We start from the raw sequence: 16,524 nt of genomic DNA on the forward strand, positions 1-16,524 counted from the left end.
TAGCTTCCCACCTCTGCCCTACCTCATCCCACATGCCACTGTGCCAGAGGAGCTGCTGGTGGTCGCTCCCCTAACCCTTCAGCTGTCTTCCTGCCACAGCTGCCTGTCGCCACTGCCGTTCCCAGCTAAGCTGGCTTTATATACCTATGATGGGCAAGAAAAGACCATTTTGGAGAATCCTTTTCATTAGGCCTCGCGATGCAGCACCAAGGAGGCAGCATGAAAAGTAGCTGAACCATCTATTTACATAGCACAGAGGCAACCGTGGTAAGGCGGTGTCATGTAAATGAAGAATTGTATTTTCATGGATGGCAGCACAGCCTCCAGTTTCCCAGCACTAGCCTGTCTTACTGCTTTCCCTCCTGTGTTAAATGAAAAGAGCTTCCAGGTCATCTTAACAGTCACCACAGCCTATCTGGCTAGAGTTCTGCCTTCCAAAGCTGGCTCAGGTAGTCTGCAGTGGCATTGACTGGAGCAAGCCTCACGAAGGAGTCTTGGCCTCAGCTGCCCATCATCTGATCAGTTTGTGTCACAGGGTTTCAAGTGTATATAACAGGCTGGCTGTTTAAAGCTTCCCAGCTCCAAACCCACAGTTAAGGGAAGGCTCTACCCACTGCTATCCAAGAGTCTCTCCTACCCACCCTTGGGAGGTGTCTTAGTTAGGATTTCTACTGTTGCAACGGAACAAAAAGCAACTTGGGGAGGACACTGAAGGAAGTCAGGACAGGAACTCAAGCAGGGTGGGAACCTGGAGGCAGGAGCCCATGCAGAGACCATGGAGGGGTGCTGTGTACTGCTTGCTGTCCATGGCTTGCTCAGCCTGCTTTCTCGGGCTGGGCCCTCCCCCATTGATCACTAATTGAAAAAAAATGTCTTACAGCTGGATCTCATGGAGGGAGGCATTGCCTCAGCTGAAGCTCCTTCCTCTGATGACTCCAGCTGGTGTCAAGTTGACACAAAACTAGCCAGTACGAGAGTTATGCTCACTCATAGAAAGTGCCACCAAAAACTAACATTTTCAACAGCATTTAACAAGGCTCCATCCTGCCCCGGCACCGTGGGTCACTCGATCTCTCTCAGCTTCAGCTAGCTTTAAACTAATCGCCCTTGCTACCGAGCAAGTAGTTCTGCCTGGTAAGCAGCCAGGGCAGTAATACTTCCCATTGAAGGCAGAATTTACGGTAATGTGAGCAGACTGCGCGGCGGCATTTACGGTAATGGGGCCGGGCTGGCCAAAGCTGGGCAACTGGGTAAGCTTTGCCAGCTCGCGGCGCTCTCAGGTGAGAGCACCCGCCCAGGACGTGCAGACCGAGCACAATGTCCCCCCTGGGCAGTGAGGGGCCGTGGCCCTCGGGCCGGACCCACAGCAGCCACGCCCAGCAGCTGGCATCCCAGGGTCCGAGTGCAGCACAGACTCGCGCTTCGGTGGGACCTGCGGTCTGACCCGAGAGACCTCCCCGTTCCCCGCGTCCCGATGGGCCTGTGCTACAGCCTGCGACCGCTGCTCTTCGGGAGCTCGGGGGACACCCCCTGCGCCCCCTCAGATCCCCAAGTGGAGGAAGCGCAGCTCAGCATCTCTCCAGCCCCGGCCCTGGTCCCAGTCCCGGTCCCGGCCCCAGACCCAGCCCAAGCCTCAGCCCCGACTCCGGCGGGGACCCTGCTTCGGAGAGGCGGTGGCCGGAACCCCGCAGGCTCTGTGGAGCTGCAGAGCCGGCGGCAACAGGAACAGCTGCGCGCAGCGGAGGAGCGGGAAGCAGCTAAGGAAGCAAGGAAAGTGAGCCGCGGCATCGACCGCATGCTGCGCGAGCAGAAGCGCGACCTGCAGCAGACGCACCGGCTCCTGCTGCTGGGTAAGTGTGTACCTAGGGCGCCGGAGCTGAGTGTTCGGGAAAGACCCTGCTTTGGGAACTGTCACGTGTGGACACTGCAAACAGAATGTTTTTGACCCTGACATTTAAATGGCATCGTCGCTGCTGGGTGATCTCGCTCTAGTCCGCTGCCTCGTGACCCGGGGCCAGTGGCTCACCGATTACTAATTAATGACCCTCTCTGGGAAATTTCCGCCCCCTGGTCCATTGATTTCCGCAGCTTGAACTCCACAGGGATATCTCATCTTAGTCCTCCATTTCCTGCCACAGTCCAGGAAGCTTAATTTGTTCTAAGAACACCAATAAAGGGAGACTTAGAAAGCCTTTTAGCTAGACCACAAAGCTTTTATCGTAAATAGTCTTAAGCCGAGCTGGATACGTGTACGGTGCAGGTTGTTGAGAAACCACATCGTTGTCCATATCACGGTTGTTGTAGAAGCCTTACCAGTGCTGGGGCGCTTTTTGATCTTCTCAGAGCCAGCAGCCTAAGAGAGTGGCAGGTCCTGTCTGCTCTCACCATATGCCCCGCCCCCCAGCCTCAATATTCCTTCACCGACTGTAATAAAGTGGACATAAACCTGCCAGCATTTGGAAGTTCGCTGATATTTTTCAGAGTTGAGTTTTAGCAAGCATAAATGTGTTCTTATTAGCTAACAGCCAGAAAACATTTTCTGTGCAGCCAACTGTGCAATAAAAGGGGAAATAAGTCATGAATCCCTGCCTATCTGATCCCTGAATGTCTCTGTGCATGGTGTATCTGCACACGCAGAGAGAGACCAGAGGACGACACTGGGAGTTCTGCTCTATCACCTTGTCCCTTGATCCTCAGAGACCTAGATTTGGACCCACCAAGCCTTGGAGTTGCAGGGTTTCACTGATGCTGGGATCCAAACCCAGGTCCTCATGCATGAGCATCTAGTGTCATCCATCCATCACCTAACTCATAAAGTTTTTTTGTTTTGTTTTGTTTTACAAATTTATTACATTTATTTATCTGTATGTGAGTCTCTTCTCTCCTACTAACTTGTGCGTCCCAGGGATGGAACTCGGGTTATCAAGTTTGGCAAGTCCTGGCTCTGAATCGTGAATTCTTAGTACTACTTGTCACCTTTTGGATTTCGGGGGGGGGGGAGCTAAGATGTCAGAATTTGATACAACTTGGTGAGCTGTGTCAGGAGGAATGGCTGGCATCTGTGCTCTGCTGTGTGTAGGGAGGGGCTATGCCATGAAAAGTAAAAAACCGGTGTACAAATCAATGTAGCTCTTAAACAGTTTAAACAGACTCACCCACCTTTTAAAAAAATGAATAATTTAAAACAAAACTAGCTGTTGTATGGTGGTGAAATGTCTGCATTTTTCTCTTGAAGCAAACAAAATATAAACATGAGATTCCTACCTTGTCTTCAGGTGACACATTTCCAAACCTCTATGGATAATGGAAATCATGTATAGAACCCTCTACATACTATGCTTTGCCCATGTATACATGCCTATGATGAAGTTTAATATGTAAATCTGGCATAGTAAAAAGACTAAGAACAACTAATAGGAAACTTAATGAATGTCATAATAAATGTAATAAATGTCAGATGAATGTAAGTTCTCTCTGAATCTTACTGTGCTTTACTGACCCTTCTTATACTGCTGTGAGGTGATACAGTTTCTCTGAGATGAAATAAAGGTAAATGACACGGGAGTTTGGTATGTCTGGAATACCGGGGCATCATAGATGTTGCCCATACCCACAAAGGTGTATGCATAATCAGACACATGAATGTTTACATTGCGCTTTGTCCAGAGGACCAGGGATCTGAAAGGCTCACTGACAGGTCAGCACCTGAAGAAACTGTCTAAACATCTCAGCCCCAGGCAGTGCTTGTTAATAGAGAGAGGAAAAATTTTCCTAGGTGGTCTTTACATTCTTGACACTGTATGATAAACATGCCTCCCTTGTTAGCACCCTTTCCACTTGTCTCCCATTATAATTTTTATGAAGTAATTTGTTTTTTCTCTTTTGGGGGCCTGCCATCCAGCTCCCAAATGAATCACACAGAGACTTATTATAATTTATGAATGTCTGGCCTTAGCTTGGCTTGTTTCTAGCCAGCTTTTCTTAACTTAAATTACCCCATCTACCTTTTGCCTCTAGGCGTTTCCTGTTCTCTTACTTCTGTAAATCTTACTCTTACTCCGCAGATTACTGTGTAGCTGGATTCTGGGTGGCTGGCCCCTGCCGTTCTCCTCTCCTTATTCTCTGTCTCATTCTTCTTTGTTTCCTCTTCTACTTATAATTTCTGCTTGCCAGCCCCACCCGTTATTGCTCAGGCCTCACTATTGGTCACTCAGCGCTTTACTAGATCATCAGGTGTTTTAGACACAAATAATCACAGCTTGACATAGTTAAACAAATGCAGCATAAACAAAAGTAACACACCTTAAAATAATATTCTTTCACAGCAGTAGATCAAAACTAGATAACTAACAAGCAAGTTGCATAAACAGTGGATACTCTGTAAGAAGGGGTGATTCACCTCCTAGGCAGGAGGGAGTGGTTCACGCAAGATTTCGTTGTGTTAATTAGAAGGGCCATTGAAAACTTAAAAGTGTTTATTTATGAAATTTTTCATTTAATACTTCTTTTTTAAAAAGACTTACTGATTCATGTACTTCATGTCTATGAGTGCCCTGTCTTTTCATGAACACCAGAAGGAATCTGATCCCTTTACAGATGGTTGTGAGTCACCATGTGGTTGCAGGGAATTGAACTCAGGACTCTGAAAGAGCAGTCAAGTGCTCTTAACCACTGAGCCATCTCTCCAGCCCCTATTTGGTACTTTCTAACCACTGTTAACTGAGAATAACTAAAACTGTAGGCACACACCAAACTGCAGATGGAGTTAACTACCTTATACCCAAACCAAATATAACAGTTACCTCAAAGGAAGAGAGCAAAAAGCTTCAGACTTCTGCTCTCTGGTGCCAACTTCTAGAATATGAAGGTAAATTTTTCTAGGGGCCTGGGAATACAAAATTATGTTTAAAATTTCGTGCCTATTTTGAATCACAGTTGGGGGCATGGGTGTTACATTTTTTGAAAGGCAAAATAAATTTCAACTGCCTATAACAAATTTTTAAAGACTGTACTCTTTCAAGACATTGTCTCATAGCTTATCGCTTCATGTTTGAAATAAGAGCTCGGTGTCCACACATACTTTCAATTTGTTTAATTGGTCAAATTTCCAAATTCAAAAGGGGGAGAATTATGCTCTCAAGAAATAGGTTAATAAAGTAAGGTCATGAGTTATGAGTAACAAGTTTTTTAATGTATTCTATCTATATGTTACTTATCTGTGTATATGTCTGTGCATCCAGTACCCTTGGAGGCAAGACATAGATGACATCAGATGCTTGGGGACTGGAATTGCAAGCAGCTATGAGTTCCCATGTGGGTTCTGGGAATCGAACTCAGGTCTGCTGGAGGAATACCAAATTATCTTAACCACTGCGCCATCTCTCCAGGTTTTCTAGTGACTGACTAGTCAAACATAACTCCTACAAATAATAGAAATGGGGTTTAGTATCTTCAAGGCTCTGGGTTCAGTTCCAGAAGCATGACCATCAGAAACATGTGAAGCAGAAAAGGCTTGATTTGTGATAAATTATGAAGGATTGTTTTGTAAAAAGGAAGTGGAAGATGGTCTCTGGAGAATGCTCTGGTGGGCTCTACAGCATAAATTTCTTTAGCACACTTTTGGTGGTTATTCTCTTTAAAAGACTATCTCATAACCTAATATGGTCTTTTTTATCAATATCTAATCTGAGTGGCATTAGCACAAATGACTCATTTTGTGGAGTACAATGCATCTTCCACCCAATGTTAACTACAGGAAAACCCAGGTCTAAGATTAGTTCAGTGGTAGCAGGCACTGGCCCTGAGTCCCCAGCACCAGTCTTGAAAACCTAGCTAATCACAATTTTATATATATATATATATATGTATGTATGTATGTATGTATGTATGTATGTTATACCAAGCTGGAATGATTAGACATTTTTAGTAGATTTGAGTTACATATGGAAAGGTTGTTGGCATTTGTTACAATTTCGAATGGACTTGACTAGAAGTCTTGGCTCAGACTTGTGGGCGCTTGATCTCAGATGTCTGCTTCTTTGCTCCTGTGTTTGCCAGTGAGTTTTTGCTTTTGCTTGCCCACTGCTTTATTGACCCTAGACAGGAACTTTGAGAGCCCAGCACTAGGGACAAGGGTCACAGACTCAGGGGAGTGTTGCTTGGTTCATTGCCCCTCTGTCCTGGCCTATTGTGTTTAGGATGCTCTCCTCCCCACACACAATAACTACTCAGGCCAGGATGTCATCCCAAGGTCCAGCTCTACCATAAGGTTCATCAGACTCCTTGACTCTCTTCCATTCAGCACTCAGCAAGGTTCCCCAGCAACAACACAAATGTCTAGGCATCCTTGGGACAGTCGGGACCTCTTGGTTGTAGGGTGTGGCCCTGTTTTGTTCTTAGGGGCACATTTTTTTTTTCAGGAATACATGACTGGGTTCAGGGATGGGGTGTGAATGTGAAGGAGTCAAATTTGAACAGCGTGGTAGGAACTGGGAGGTGTGGAGAAGGGGACAGTGACTGGATGTGGAGCACAGGCCGTGGGAAGGGACCTGAGATAACTAAGCTTTGTAAGCAGGAAGTCCGTGGTGTAGGTGCTGCTGATGCTGTTGTCAGAGCTGTTTTCTAGTGTGGGATCCTGGTCTTGGGGACAGCATCCTTCACATGGCGTTTGCTATTGAAACCCCCCCCTCTCGCTCTCTCTCTCTCTCTCTCTGTGTGTGTGTGTGTGTGTGTGTGTGTGTGTGTGTGTGTGTGTGTGGCTTTCTTCTGTTTCCTCTTCTTATGAAGATACCAAATCTATCAGATTAGAATCTTGCCTTATGACCCCATTTTACCTTAGTTACCTCCATGGGCTCTACGGCAAAAGAATGCTAAGGATTATAATTCAATATATGAATTTGGGGTAGAAAATGTAAAAATTGTGTCCTAACCAGCAATTAAAGCAGAGAGTGTATGCATGTCTTAGCAGAGGCAGCTTAATTCCTTGATCCCCTGTCAGACCTATGCTGGTTCCCACAGTGGTCAGGTGCTATGAATTCCTAGAATAAGATGGAAATATCAGTTTTCATCTGATGAGTAATTTTTTAGAGAGCCTGTTATGTGGCTCTGTCTATCCTCCAACTCAGAGATCCACCTGCCTCAGTCTCCCAAGTGCTGGGATTAAAGGTGTATGCTATCACACTCAGCAAGACTATTTTTTAACCATCAGCTTATATTTTTTGTGAGCCACAGTCAACATGACCAACCCATGGTTAGCTAACTCTTGCCTCTGGTTTCCCCCAGACCACACTAAGAAGGCCTATTGATGACAAGCTGGGATCTATACCGATTAAAAATATTGACTAGATAGATGTATTATTCCATTTTGAAATACTATAATGAAATAACTGAGACCAAGAAACTTTATAACAAAGAGAGGTTTACTGTGACTTATACTTCTGAAGACCAATGTTGAAGGGCTTGCATCTGGTGATTTCTATTTGTTATCCTCTTGGTGTTCTCAAGGTGGTTCAGTCTTGACATGGGGTGGGGGGGAAGAAGGGGAGAAAAGAGAGAAGAGAGAGAAGATAAGGGAAGAGTTGAGAGCAGCTGTCCTGGCCTCTCTCCGTCCTCTTACAGAGCCCTTGGTTACTCCACCATGAGAACCCACCCTAACAACCTCATCTAGATTCTCAACAGCTCCTACGGGCCCCACCTCTAGACACCAGATCTGTACTGTCTACTCTCTTAATACCTCAAATTTTCAATTCAACACATGAATCTTAAGGTATAAACTCAGAGATGTTCATGGTGGCACACACAATACCAGCCCTTATGGAGGCTGAAGTACAATTATCAAAAGAGTTTGAGGCCAGCCTAGGCAGTAAAGTGAATTCCAGGCCAGCCAGAACTACCTAGCAAGACCCTGTCTCAAAAGAAAAAAGAAAGAGAGAGGAGGGGTAAAGAAAGGAAGGAAGGAAGAAGAAAGAAAGAAAGAAAGAGAAAGAGAAAGAGAAAGAAAGAATGAAAGAAGAAAGGAAAGGAGGAAAGGAAAAACTAGAGAAGGGGAAGAAGGAAGGAGAAAATAAAATGACATATACAAACCATACCAAAGCCACAGCACTACTTACCAAAATATTTAATCTACTTGAACACACAGAACAAGCAAAGCTGCCCTCTGTGCTAGTGTGCTCTCCTCCAGCAAGTCTGTGGCATTATTAGAAGCCAGTTGTCATTGGCTTCTCTCCCGTGCCTTTCTTTGACAGATGGACATTAACCCCGAAGAGCCCTCATGCCCCACATCTTTGTCTGATGCTATTTCGATCATTCTTCTGTTTGAAGTAAACTGTGGATAAGACCCCTGTTTAATCTGGTCAGGGACAGTCACTGGTGGTCTTTTACCAGAATCCTGGTGTCACTTTAGCCTCCCCAGAAGGTCAGAGTGAAGTCACGTGAGAACTTTCCATCACTATGCACTTGGCCACTTTTTTTCAAGTCTACTTTTTTATTTGTATGTTTGTGCTGGCTAGTTTCTATGTCACCTTAACCTGAGCTGGGGTCATCTGGGAAGAAGGGATCTTAATCGAGAGAGTACCTCCATAGGATTGGCCTGTAGACAGGTCTAGGGGTATTTTCTTGATTGCTGATTGGTGTGGGAGGGCTCAGCTGACTGTAGGAAGTACCACCCCTGAACATGTAGTTCAGTGGTATAAGAAAGCAGGTTGAGAAAGCCTGGGGGGATCAAGCCAGTAAGCAGCACCCCTCCATAGCCTCTGTATCAGCTCCTGCCTCCAAGTTCCTGCTCTAATATCCCTGGATGATAGACTACAAGCTATAATATACTCTTTTCTCCTCAAGTTGCTTTAGGTCTTGGTGTTTTATCACAGCAATAGAAACCCCAACAAAGATGTGTGTTGTTCTTCTGCTACAGTTATAGGAGTAAAAGCTGGAGAAGTGGGTGGGGGTCCTGAGTGGGGGTCCCAAGGTAAGGGACCATGTGGGAGAGCATAGCAGATTCCATAGCAGGTGAGGGTGACCAGGGCAGAGGGAACAACACGCCAGGCAGATAGAGCTTGAATGAGGAGTTTATTTAGAACGGGGAGTGAGGGGGAAGGGACTGAGAGATAAGAGGAGAGAAAGGTGAGAAGAGCAAGAGCAAAAGGCAGAGCAAAAAAGAGCATAAGTGGGCAGGGGTCTATCTTTTAAAGGGGTCCTTTACACCTGCCTGCAGATTAGTACTCATGGAACCCTGGGCTGACCAGAGTACTGCCTGAGTGCATTCTGCCAGGTGACAGGGGCAGGCCAGCGTAATGCCTGAATCATTACACTATGTATATCTGGTCTAGTTTTATTTGCTTTTGCTTTGCTTTGCTTTGCTTTGCTTTGCTTTGCTTTGCTTTGCTTTGCTTTGCTTTGCTTTGCTTTGCTTTGCTTTGCTTTGCTTTGCTTTGCTTTGCTTTGCTTTGCTTTAGTACGATGATTAACCTCTGCCAGGAGCTGAACTTGGGTGAGCAGCATCCACCCTAGAATGCCCCATGAGGTCCCATGTTCATGCAAGGTCCCATGTTCATGTAACAGAGCAAGGAATCAAGCCAGGCTGTCTGTACCACTACATAACCCTGGAAGGTAACAGCATGCCATGAGGTATGAGGTGAACACAGACGGACGATGCAAGAATGGCAGACATGTGGGTGATAGTAGATTGGCCAGCTGTGTGGTTCCGTGCCTCTCTGGGAAAAGAAAGATTTTGGGGAAGAAGGAACATCCAGCAGTTGAGCAAGTTCAAGGATAATGAGGACTGAAAAGAAGCCCATTGGGCTTGTGGGTCCCAGGTTGGTCAATTCTGGAAGATTGAAAGGACATGGAAACATTTGCCTCAAAGGAGACAGGAAAGCTCGGCACTGTCCCTCCCAAGCTGCTCCCACTGCCAAGGAGGAGCCACCTTGGAAGAAGAGTACACATGAAATGGGCAGCCAAGGACCAGAGGTTGGGAGAATACACCAGCTCTGCACTGGTGGCCTCCGGGTAACCTGTCTCTGCTTGGATGATGGTTTTACAGCCACTGAGTGAGCCCCAAGGTATGGATGGGCTCAGCCTTGATCCCTCTATGGCAGGTAACTCCCCAGGTAACTTCCTGACCAGCTCCATCTCTTAAAAGTCTACAAGCATGTATGTTTTCCAAGACAAGCAAGACAAGACCTAAGTACTGAGGCCTGATGGTAGACGGTGACATTGAAAATGGTCATCAGGAGATGCCCCGCTCTGGGGGCTGGTGGCGTAGCTCTAGGCATTAGCCTAGCAGGCAGGTGGCCCTCATGTCAGTCCCCAGCACTGGGGATAGGGGGCAGTGAAACCAGAACCATAGAACTGACAATTAAATGAGAATACATGTGGCTTTTTTTTTTTTTTTTTTTTTTTTTTTTTTTTTAAGGATTGGGGCTGGAGAGGTAGCTCCGTGGTTAAGGACGCTTGCTTTTGCAGAAGAACCCGGTCTACTTCCCAGCACCCACAGGGGGATTCTCAATCATACAGAATTCTGGAACCCTGGAATTCTGACACCCTCTTCTGACCGCTGTGGCCACTGGTCCCGAATATGGTGCATGCATATATATATATATATATATATATATATATATATATATATATATATATATATGCAAACAAAACATTCATATACTTCAAATGAATAATAAATCTTTAAAAATGTTTAAAAAAAGAAAAAACCCACCCACAAGGGCTGTTGTTTATTTCACAGCACACTTAGCACTAGCAGTATCAGGAGGGGAAAGGGGTAATCTCAAACTGAAGGCAATTCTTTCTCTAAAAAAAAAAAAAAAAAGGAAAGGAAAGGAAAGGATAGGGGAAAAATGTGAAAATGAGATCCTATCCACTGACACAGTGGCTCCATGTGTCTAGGGGCCAGTGAAACCATCCCATGCTTCAGGCCCCTGTAGTAGGGCCAGGGGAGCCAGGACATCTTTAGGGCAGTGAAGTCGATCTGTTGATCTAGCCAGTGCTGCCAGGGAGAATGTGTTGTTGCTCCTTTGTCCAAAACCAGCGAATGGCCAGGAAAACGGAACACTCCACCTGCGGACTCAGAGTGGTCTGTGTCTGTCTGGCCACTTCATGACACCAAATGCGCCTCTCTGGGGAATGGTGGTGAGGCAGGCCGTGTGTACATGTGGAGGGCAGGGGACAGGTGGGAAATTTCTGGACCATCTGCTCAACTCTGCCGTTAATCAGGGCAGTTCTGAGAGGTTAAGTCTGTCAAATAATCTGCCCTCGGTTATGTCCTTGGACTGGGATCTGGAGCGAAGGAGCTAGTGAGAAGGAAGAGGAAACAGAACCCTAGAGCGGGGAGCTAGGAGTTACTCTGAGAAGCGCATCTCAGGGTCACAAGCACAAGTCTGTCCTCTTAACCAAGCCAGGGAAGTTCACTAAACCAAGACAAGAGAGACCGTCTCTTGGCTGTTGTAAGCCACGGCTTATGAATATAAGTTCTTTAAATGCAGCATTTAAAGAACTTTCCTGGGCTGGAGCGGTGGTTCAGTGATTAAGATCACTGACTGCTCTTGCCTTAGGACCCGATTTCAGTTCCCAGAACCCACCTGGCCGCCATGGGCACTGCACACAACACACAGGCACGGACATTTAAATATTCTTATCTCCACAAATATATATAGGTATCACTCCACCCCACACTCCAATCAAATGTCTCTGCAGCAGTCAGACAAAGAAAAATGCAACTGGTCGAACTGCAGAGGACAAGAGACTGTGTGGCTCTGTGGTCTCCAGTTGGTGCAGCTGTTCAGGAAGGATGAGGATATGGTCTTGTTAGAGGTGTGTCACTAGGTGCAGACTTTAAGGTTTCAAAACCCCATGCCAGTTCTCCTCCCCACTCCTCCCTGCCCCCCCCCCCCGCCATGGTTCTATCTGCCACGCTTCCCGTTGTGACAGTTATTACCTCACCCTCTGCAATTATCTCCCAACAAATTCTTCCTTCTCTAAGTTACCTTGCTCATGGTATTTTATCACAGCAATAGAAAACTAAAACAGGTGCTCAGGGCAGGCTGCTATATCGACAAAATTCCTGCACCCAGGGATCATAGCAGAGTTGGGTACAGAATGTTGTAAGAGCCAGAGGATCAGGAAGTTTGCTGTGTCTCATAGAAATGTCAGAGAGTGTACCTGTGAAGCCTCATCAACATGGTAGCCTAAAGACTCAACCACGCTAACATGGAAGGGTCTCAATCTCACGGGGCTTCAACTATAAACAAAACAAAAACTTCAGGCAGCTAAGGAATACTAAGAGTAGAAGAAATAATCTTCCCCAGGGAAGAAAGAGCGCATTGATTGGTGATCCCTTCAATCCCTTCAATCACCTACAAGTAACATGTAGACTAACAGGTCACATATACATATGTGCATATATATATATATATGTGTGTGTGTGTGTGTATGTATACATATATATGTATATGAAAAGAGATAGATAGATAGATAGATAGATAGATAGATAGATAGATAGATGTGGGAGAAAGCATGGTTGGAGAGTTGGAAAGAACAAAGAGAAGAGTAAAAATTATGTAATTAAATTTTAATCTCAAATTTTTTAAAGCTGAGATTTATTGCAGTGGTAAAGTGCTTAGCTAGCATGCAAACAAGCCCCTACTATGTTTACAAAGCCAAAATCATGTTTCCCTTTCCTCAAATATAGTATTAGTAGGGAATGTAGGAAAGGTAGAAGCAATTGCTATAGCAATTTTGATGTGGGCAAATCAGTGCACTGTCCTGCCGTTCCCTCTGGATTGCTATCTGAAGAAGCTGTTAATGCATCTGCTGTGCCTCTACACTGGCAGCCAGGTTTCTTGTGCCCCGGGCAGACACCAAAAGCCCTCTGTCCTTTCCCACCTGGAAAGAGAGTTCTCTGGAAGTAGGTGACTTGCAGAAATGTGTAAATGTTCATCTCACCAGCACAGTAGTGGAGCCATACAGCAGGTTCTGTGGGCAGGACCCACAGAGCAGGTGTGTTAAACAGCCCTTACCCTCCCCTGCACCTCGGAGGCCAGAGAAGGCAAACCACAAGCTTCTGTATGCTGAGAAGGAAGTCTGGGATACAGCCAAAACCAGCATCGCCCTAAAGACTGAACAGCTGTCATAAATCAGTCAGCCATTTGATGTGTGGGACAATATGCGTATTGAGACAGACACCTGAGCTGTCCTCTGACCTACTCACTGTTGGCTTGGCCATTATAGGAATTCAGTAGTTACATGTCCCAGATTCTGAGACTCTGCTTACAGACTTGTCTGGGTGGGGGGAGGGCACAGCCTCCAGCAGGGGACAAATGAAGTAGCCAGCTGTGGCATACAGCAGTTCTCTTTATCCCAGGAGGGATGAGTCCCAAGATTTTCCATAATGCCCAATGAACCATAGGCATGCTCCACATGCTTAGCTTTATGCATATGTAGCTATGACAAACTTTAATCCATTACTGAGTGCAAAAGTAATTAATATCTAGAACTATAATAATATAGTATATTAAAAGCTGTTTTAAGTTATGTATTTCTAGAATTCTTCCCTTCATTGAGTGTTTTCAGATCTCAGTTAACCATGGCTAGCTGAGTAGATAGAAAATGAGCTTGCTAATGGCAAGAGTACTGGACAGTATAAACTAGCACCAGCAGACACAGAGGACCAGTGGTCAGAAAGGCAGTGGGAGGAGCATTTGTAGAGAGACCAGCAGAGCCTGATACCTGCAGGCATCTTTTGGAGAACTCACTAAAAAGTTAAAATATGGACTATATTAATGTTTTTTTTAAAGCAACAGCCATTTTGAGGCTTTGTGGGGGGGGGGGGTTGGTTTCCTATCCATGGAAAGTAGCACATTAAGGTTCCATCTAGAACAAGTATGAAACACCTTGTCCTCGGTTTCACCTAAAGCATACATTTAGTCTGTTGGAACCTATATTGACTTATGTGACAGGTGAGGGGTTTCCCTGCTTTGCAAGAAGTATAGAAAACTTCATTTGGTCATGATGGAATCTCATTCTACAAAAGAACGAGTTAAACCGTGTGGGGGGTAACAGCCAGGTGATGTCCTTTCATTCCCATTGTCTTAGGTAGCTATGTAGCTCCTCCCCCGGACAGCATACTGGACAGCAGCTGCTTCATGAGTGGTTTGCTCAAAGAGCTTACAGAGCGGTGGCTCATCTTACCTGCCCTGCTACCCCTAATGGACAGGCTTATTTCATACTCACATCCATTTCCCTCTTTTGGCCTGATGATAGTTTCTCAGAAGTAAAGATCTCTGTCTGTGGTGGTTTGAAGACAATGGCCCCCATAGGCCCATAGGGAGTGGCGCTATTAGGAGGTATGACCTTGTTGGAGGAAGTGTGTCAGTGGGGGTTGGGCTTTGAGGTTTTAGAAGCTGGAGCTTCTAAAGTGTCACAAAGCAAAAACAAGAAAACAAGTGAGATGGGGATTCCGGGGAGGAGGGGAATTGGTGTGGATGGGAGGGGGATAATAAAGGATAGGGAAGAGTGTCTTATAGACATACATGAAACTGTCAAAGAGTAATTTAATTAATAAAGTTTTTAGAAGAAAATAGCAGGAGGCAGAGAAAAGAGGGCCTGCTGGCTTGTGTTTACAGACATGCTCCTGTGTTCACAAATGGGTTATCCCTCAAAGTGTCCACGAGGTGGTGCTGTTGCACAGAGAAACGACCTTCTGGCTCACCTCTGGCTAAACAGAATCTTTAACATCTGCCAAATGCACCGGGACCCTTGTGTGGCCTATCCAAGTTCATGCTGTGTCGGAGGAGGTCACGGGCGTTTATCATTGTGACAAATACCTGAGAAAATCAACTAAGTTTATTTTGGTGAATAAACAGGCTTTGGCCTGTGGTTAATTAGTTTTGTTTCTAGGTGTTCGATGAGGAAGTTTAGTGAGTGACAGGAGTGGACGTCATCACCTCATGACAACAGTCAAAAACACAGGGAGACATGAAGGGGCAGGGACAAGATACCCTTTGGGGACATGCCCCTTGTGACCCACTTCCTCAAGCTACCCCCACATCCTAAAGTTTCCAGTACCTACAGAAATAATGCCTTCAACTCAGGACTGAGTCTTCAAAGCCAGGAGTCTGTGGCATTCATAATTAGGAATGAGCCTCTCTGTGTGTGGTTTATTTGGGAGCTAGGTGGTGGGCCACCCCCAAAAAGCAAAAACAAGTAACAACCCTGCGCTCTTCTGGCAGCATCCCCATAAGCTTGACATTATTTCATGTTTAAAATGCACGTGTTTGTTGCTGAACAGTCACCCGGGGTTCCTATATATATACTCACTGTGGTCTACATACAAGGAAAAACACTTTGTTCCAAACAATAATGATGTATGCATACTTTAAACTGGGTGCATTTGTTTGGAGCCAGTTTCTAATAATCTTGAGTCATTTCTTGTCTCCTCCTCTCTTGACTTTTCAGCACTAAGGTCTTGCAAACTGTTTATCCCAGCACTCTTCTTTTGAATTATGTTCTCACCACCACCATGCTGGACCTTGGGCTCACTGCAGTAGGCTCGGCTGCCTATCTGGTTTTGCATCTTTCCAATCTACTGCCTCATCTTCCTTTTGAGACCGAAGAGCCTGAAAATGTGCCAGGCCTGTCTATACAGTTGTACAGGTTTGCAGCTAAACAGAGGCACTGACAAATTAGGAATAGGGACTGAGAACCAGGTCCTTTCTGCAAGCCAGGCCATTAGCTCAGGAAGGATCCTCTCTTCCCTGTGAGCATGCCAACAACTACAGGGAAATCTTAACTTCCTGCCTTTCTCAGCAGACAGAGCCATGCACACATAGGCACACGGGCTTGCAGAGGCCTGAGCTGACCTAGTCACGAGCATGGCCTCATGCTGTTCTATGACCCCCATCCATCCCCATATTTTGGTTTTGGTTCTCCTCCTCCCACCCCATATTTATATGCAGTTTCTTCCCATCAGTCACAACACCATACTCATCTGCACTTGCTCATGTATGGCTTGCCTACCTTTGTTTAAGGTGTTTCTGGAATAAGAGCAACCCTCTTGGATGTCAACCTTTGTGGTTTATGTTTCTCCTTTTATTTCCCATCTCTTTATTCTTTCTAGTGCTGGGGATTAAACCCCCAGCTTCACACAAGCAAGCCTTCTGTCTCTGAACCATACCACCAACCCCAGCTCTAGCTTAAATTCCCAGAAAGAAATGCGAAGCGTGAAATGCAAAGTACCAGTGAGTAGCTCTACAATGCACAGATGGGCACTCAGCCCCTCCTGCTTGCTCATTGCCATTCGCCCTGCGACTTTTAGGGTGTTGAGTGCCCATAGCTGGCACCTGAGATAAAATAAGTTTATGTTCTGTTTAATTTCATATTCCATCATGAGGAATAGGGCGGCTTTAAACTATGTAACTAAACCACATTCTAAAAGAAACCAGTTGCTAAGGCAACTGGGCAGAGAGATAATTAATTCAACAGTCATTATATGCAGATTAATCTCCCTAATGAGTGGGAAGA

General features: G+C 45.6%; 1 protein-coding gene across 1 annotated transcript in view; it reads left to right on the plus strand.

Moving 5' to 3' along the window:
• The first annotated feature begins 1,459 nt into the window (after nt 1-1,459).
• Nucleotides 1,460-16,524, plus strand: part of Gnal (G protein subunit alpha L) — a 108,347-nt gene continuing 93,282 nt past the window's right edge. The window contains exon 1 of the mRNA XM_051200803.1: nt 1,460-1,850. Coding sequence (XP_051056760.1) covers nt 1,475-1,850 — 376 coding nt within the window. The 5' untranslated portion in view covers nt 1,460-1,474. The remainder of the gene's footprint in view (nt 1,851-16,524) is intronic.

This window comes from Phodopus roborovskii, unplaced genomic scaffold, assembly GCF_943737965.1.
Source record: "Phodopus roborovskii unplaced genomic scaffold, PHOROB, whole genome shotgun sequence".
NCBI classification, from domain to species: domain Eukaryota; kingdom Metazoa; phylum Chordata; class Mammalia; order Rodentia; family Cricetidae; genus Phodopus; species Phodopus roborovskii.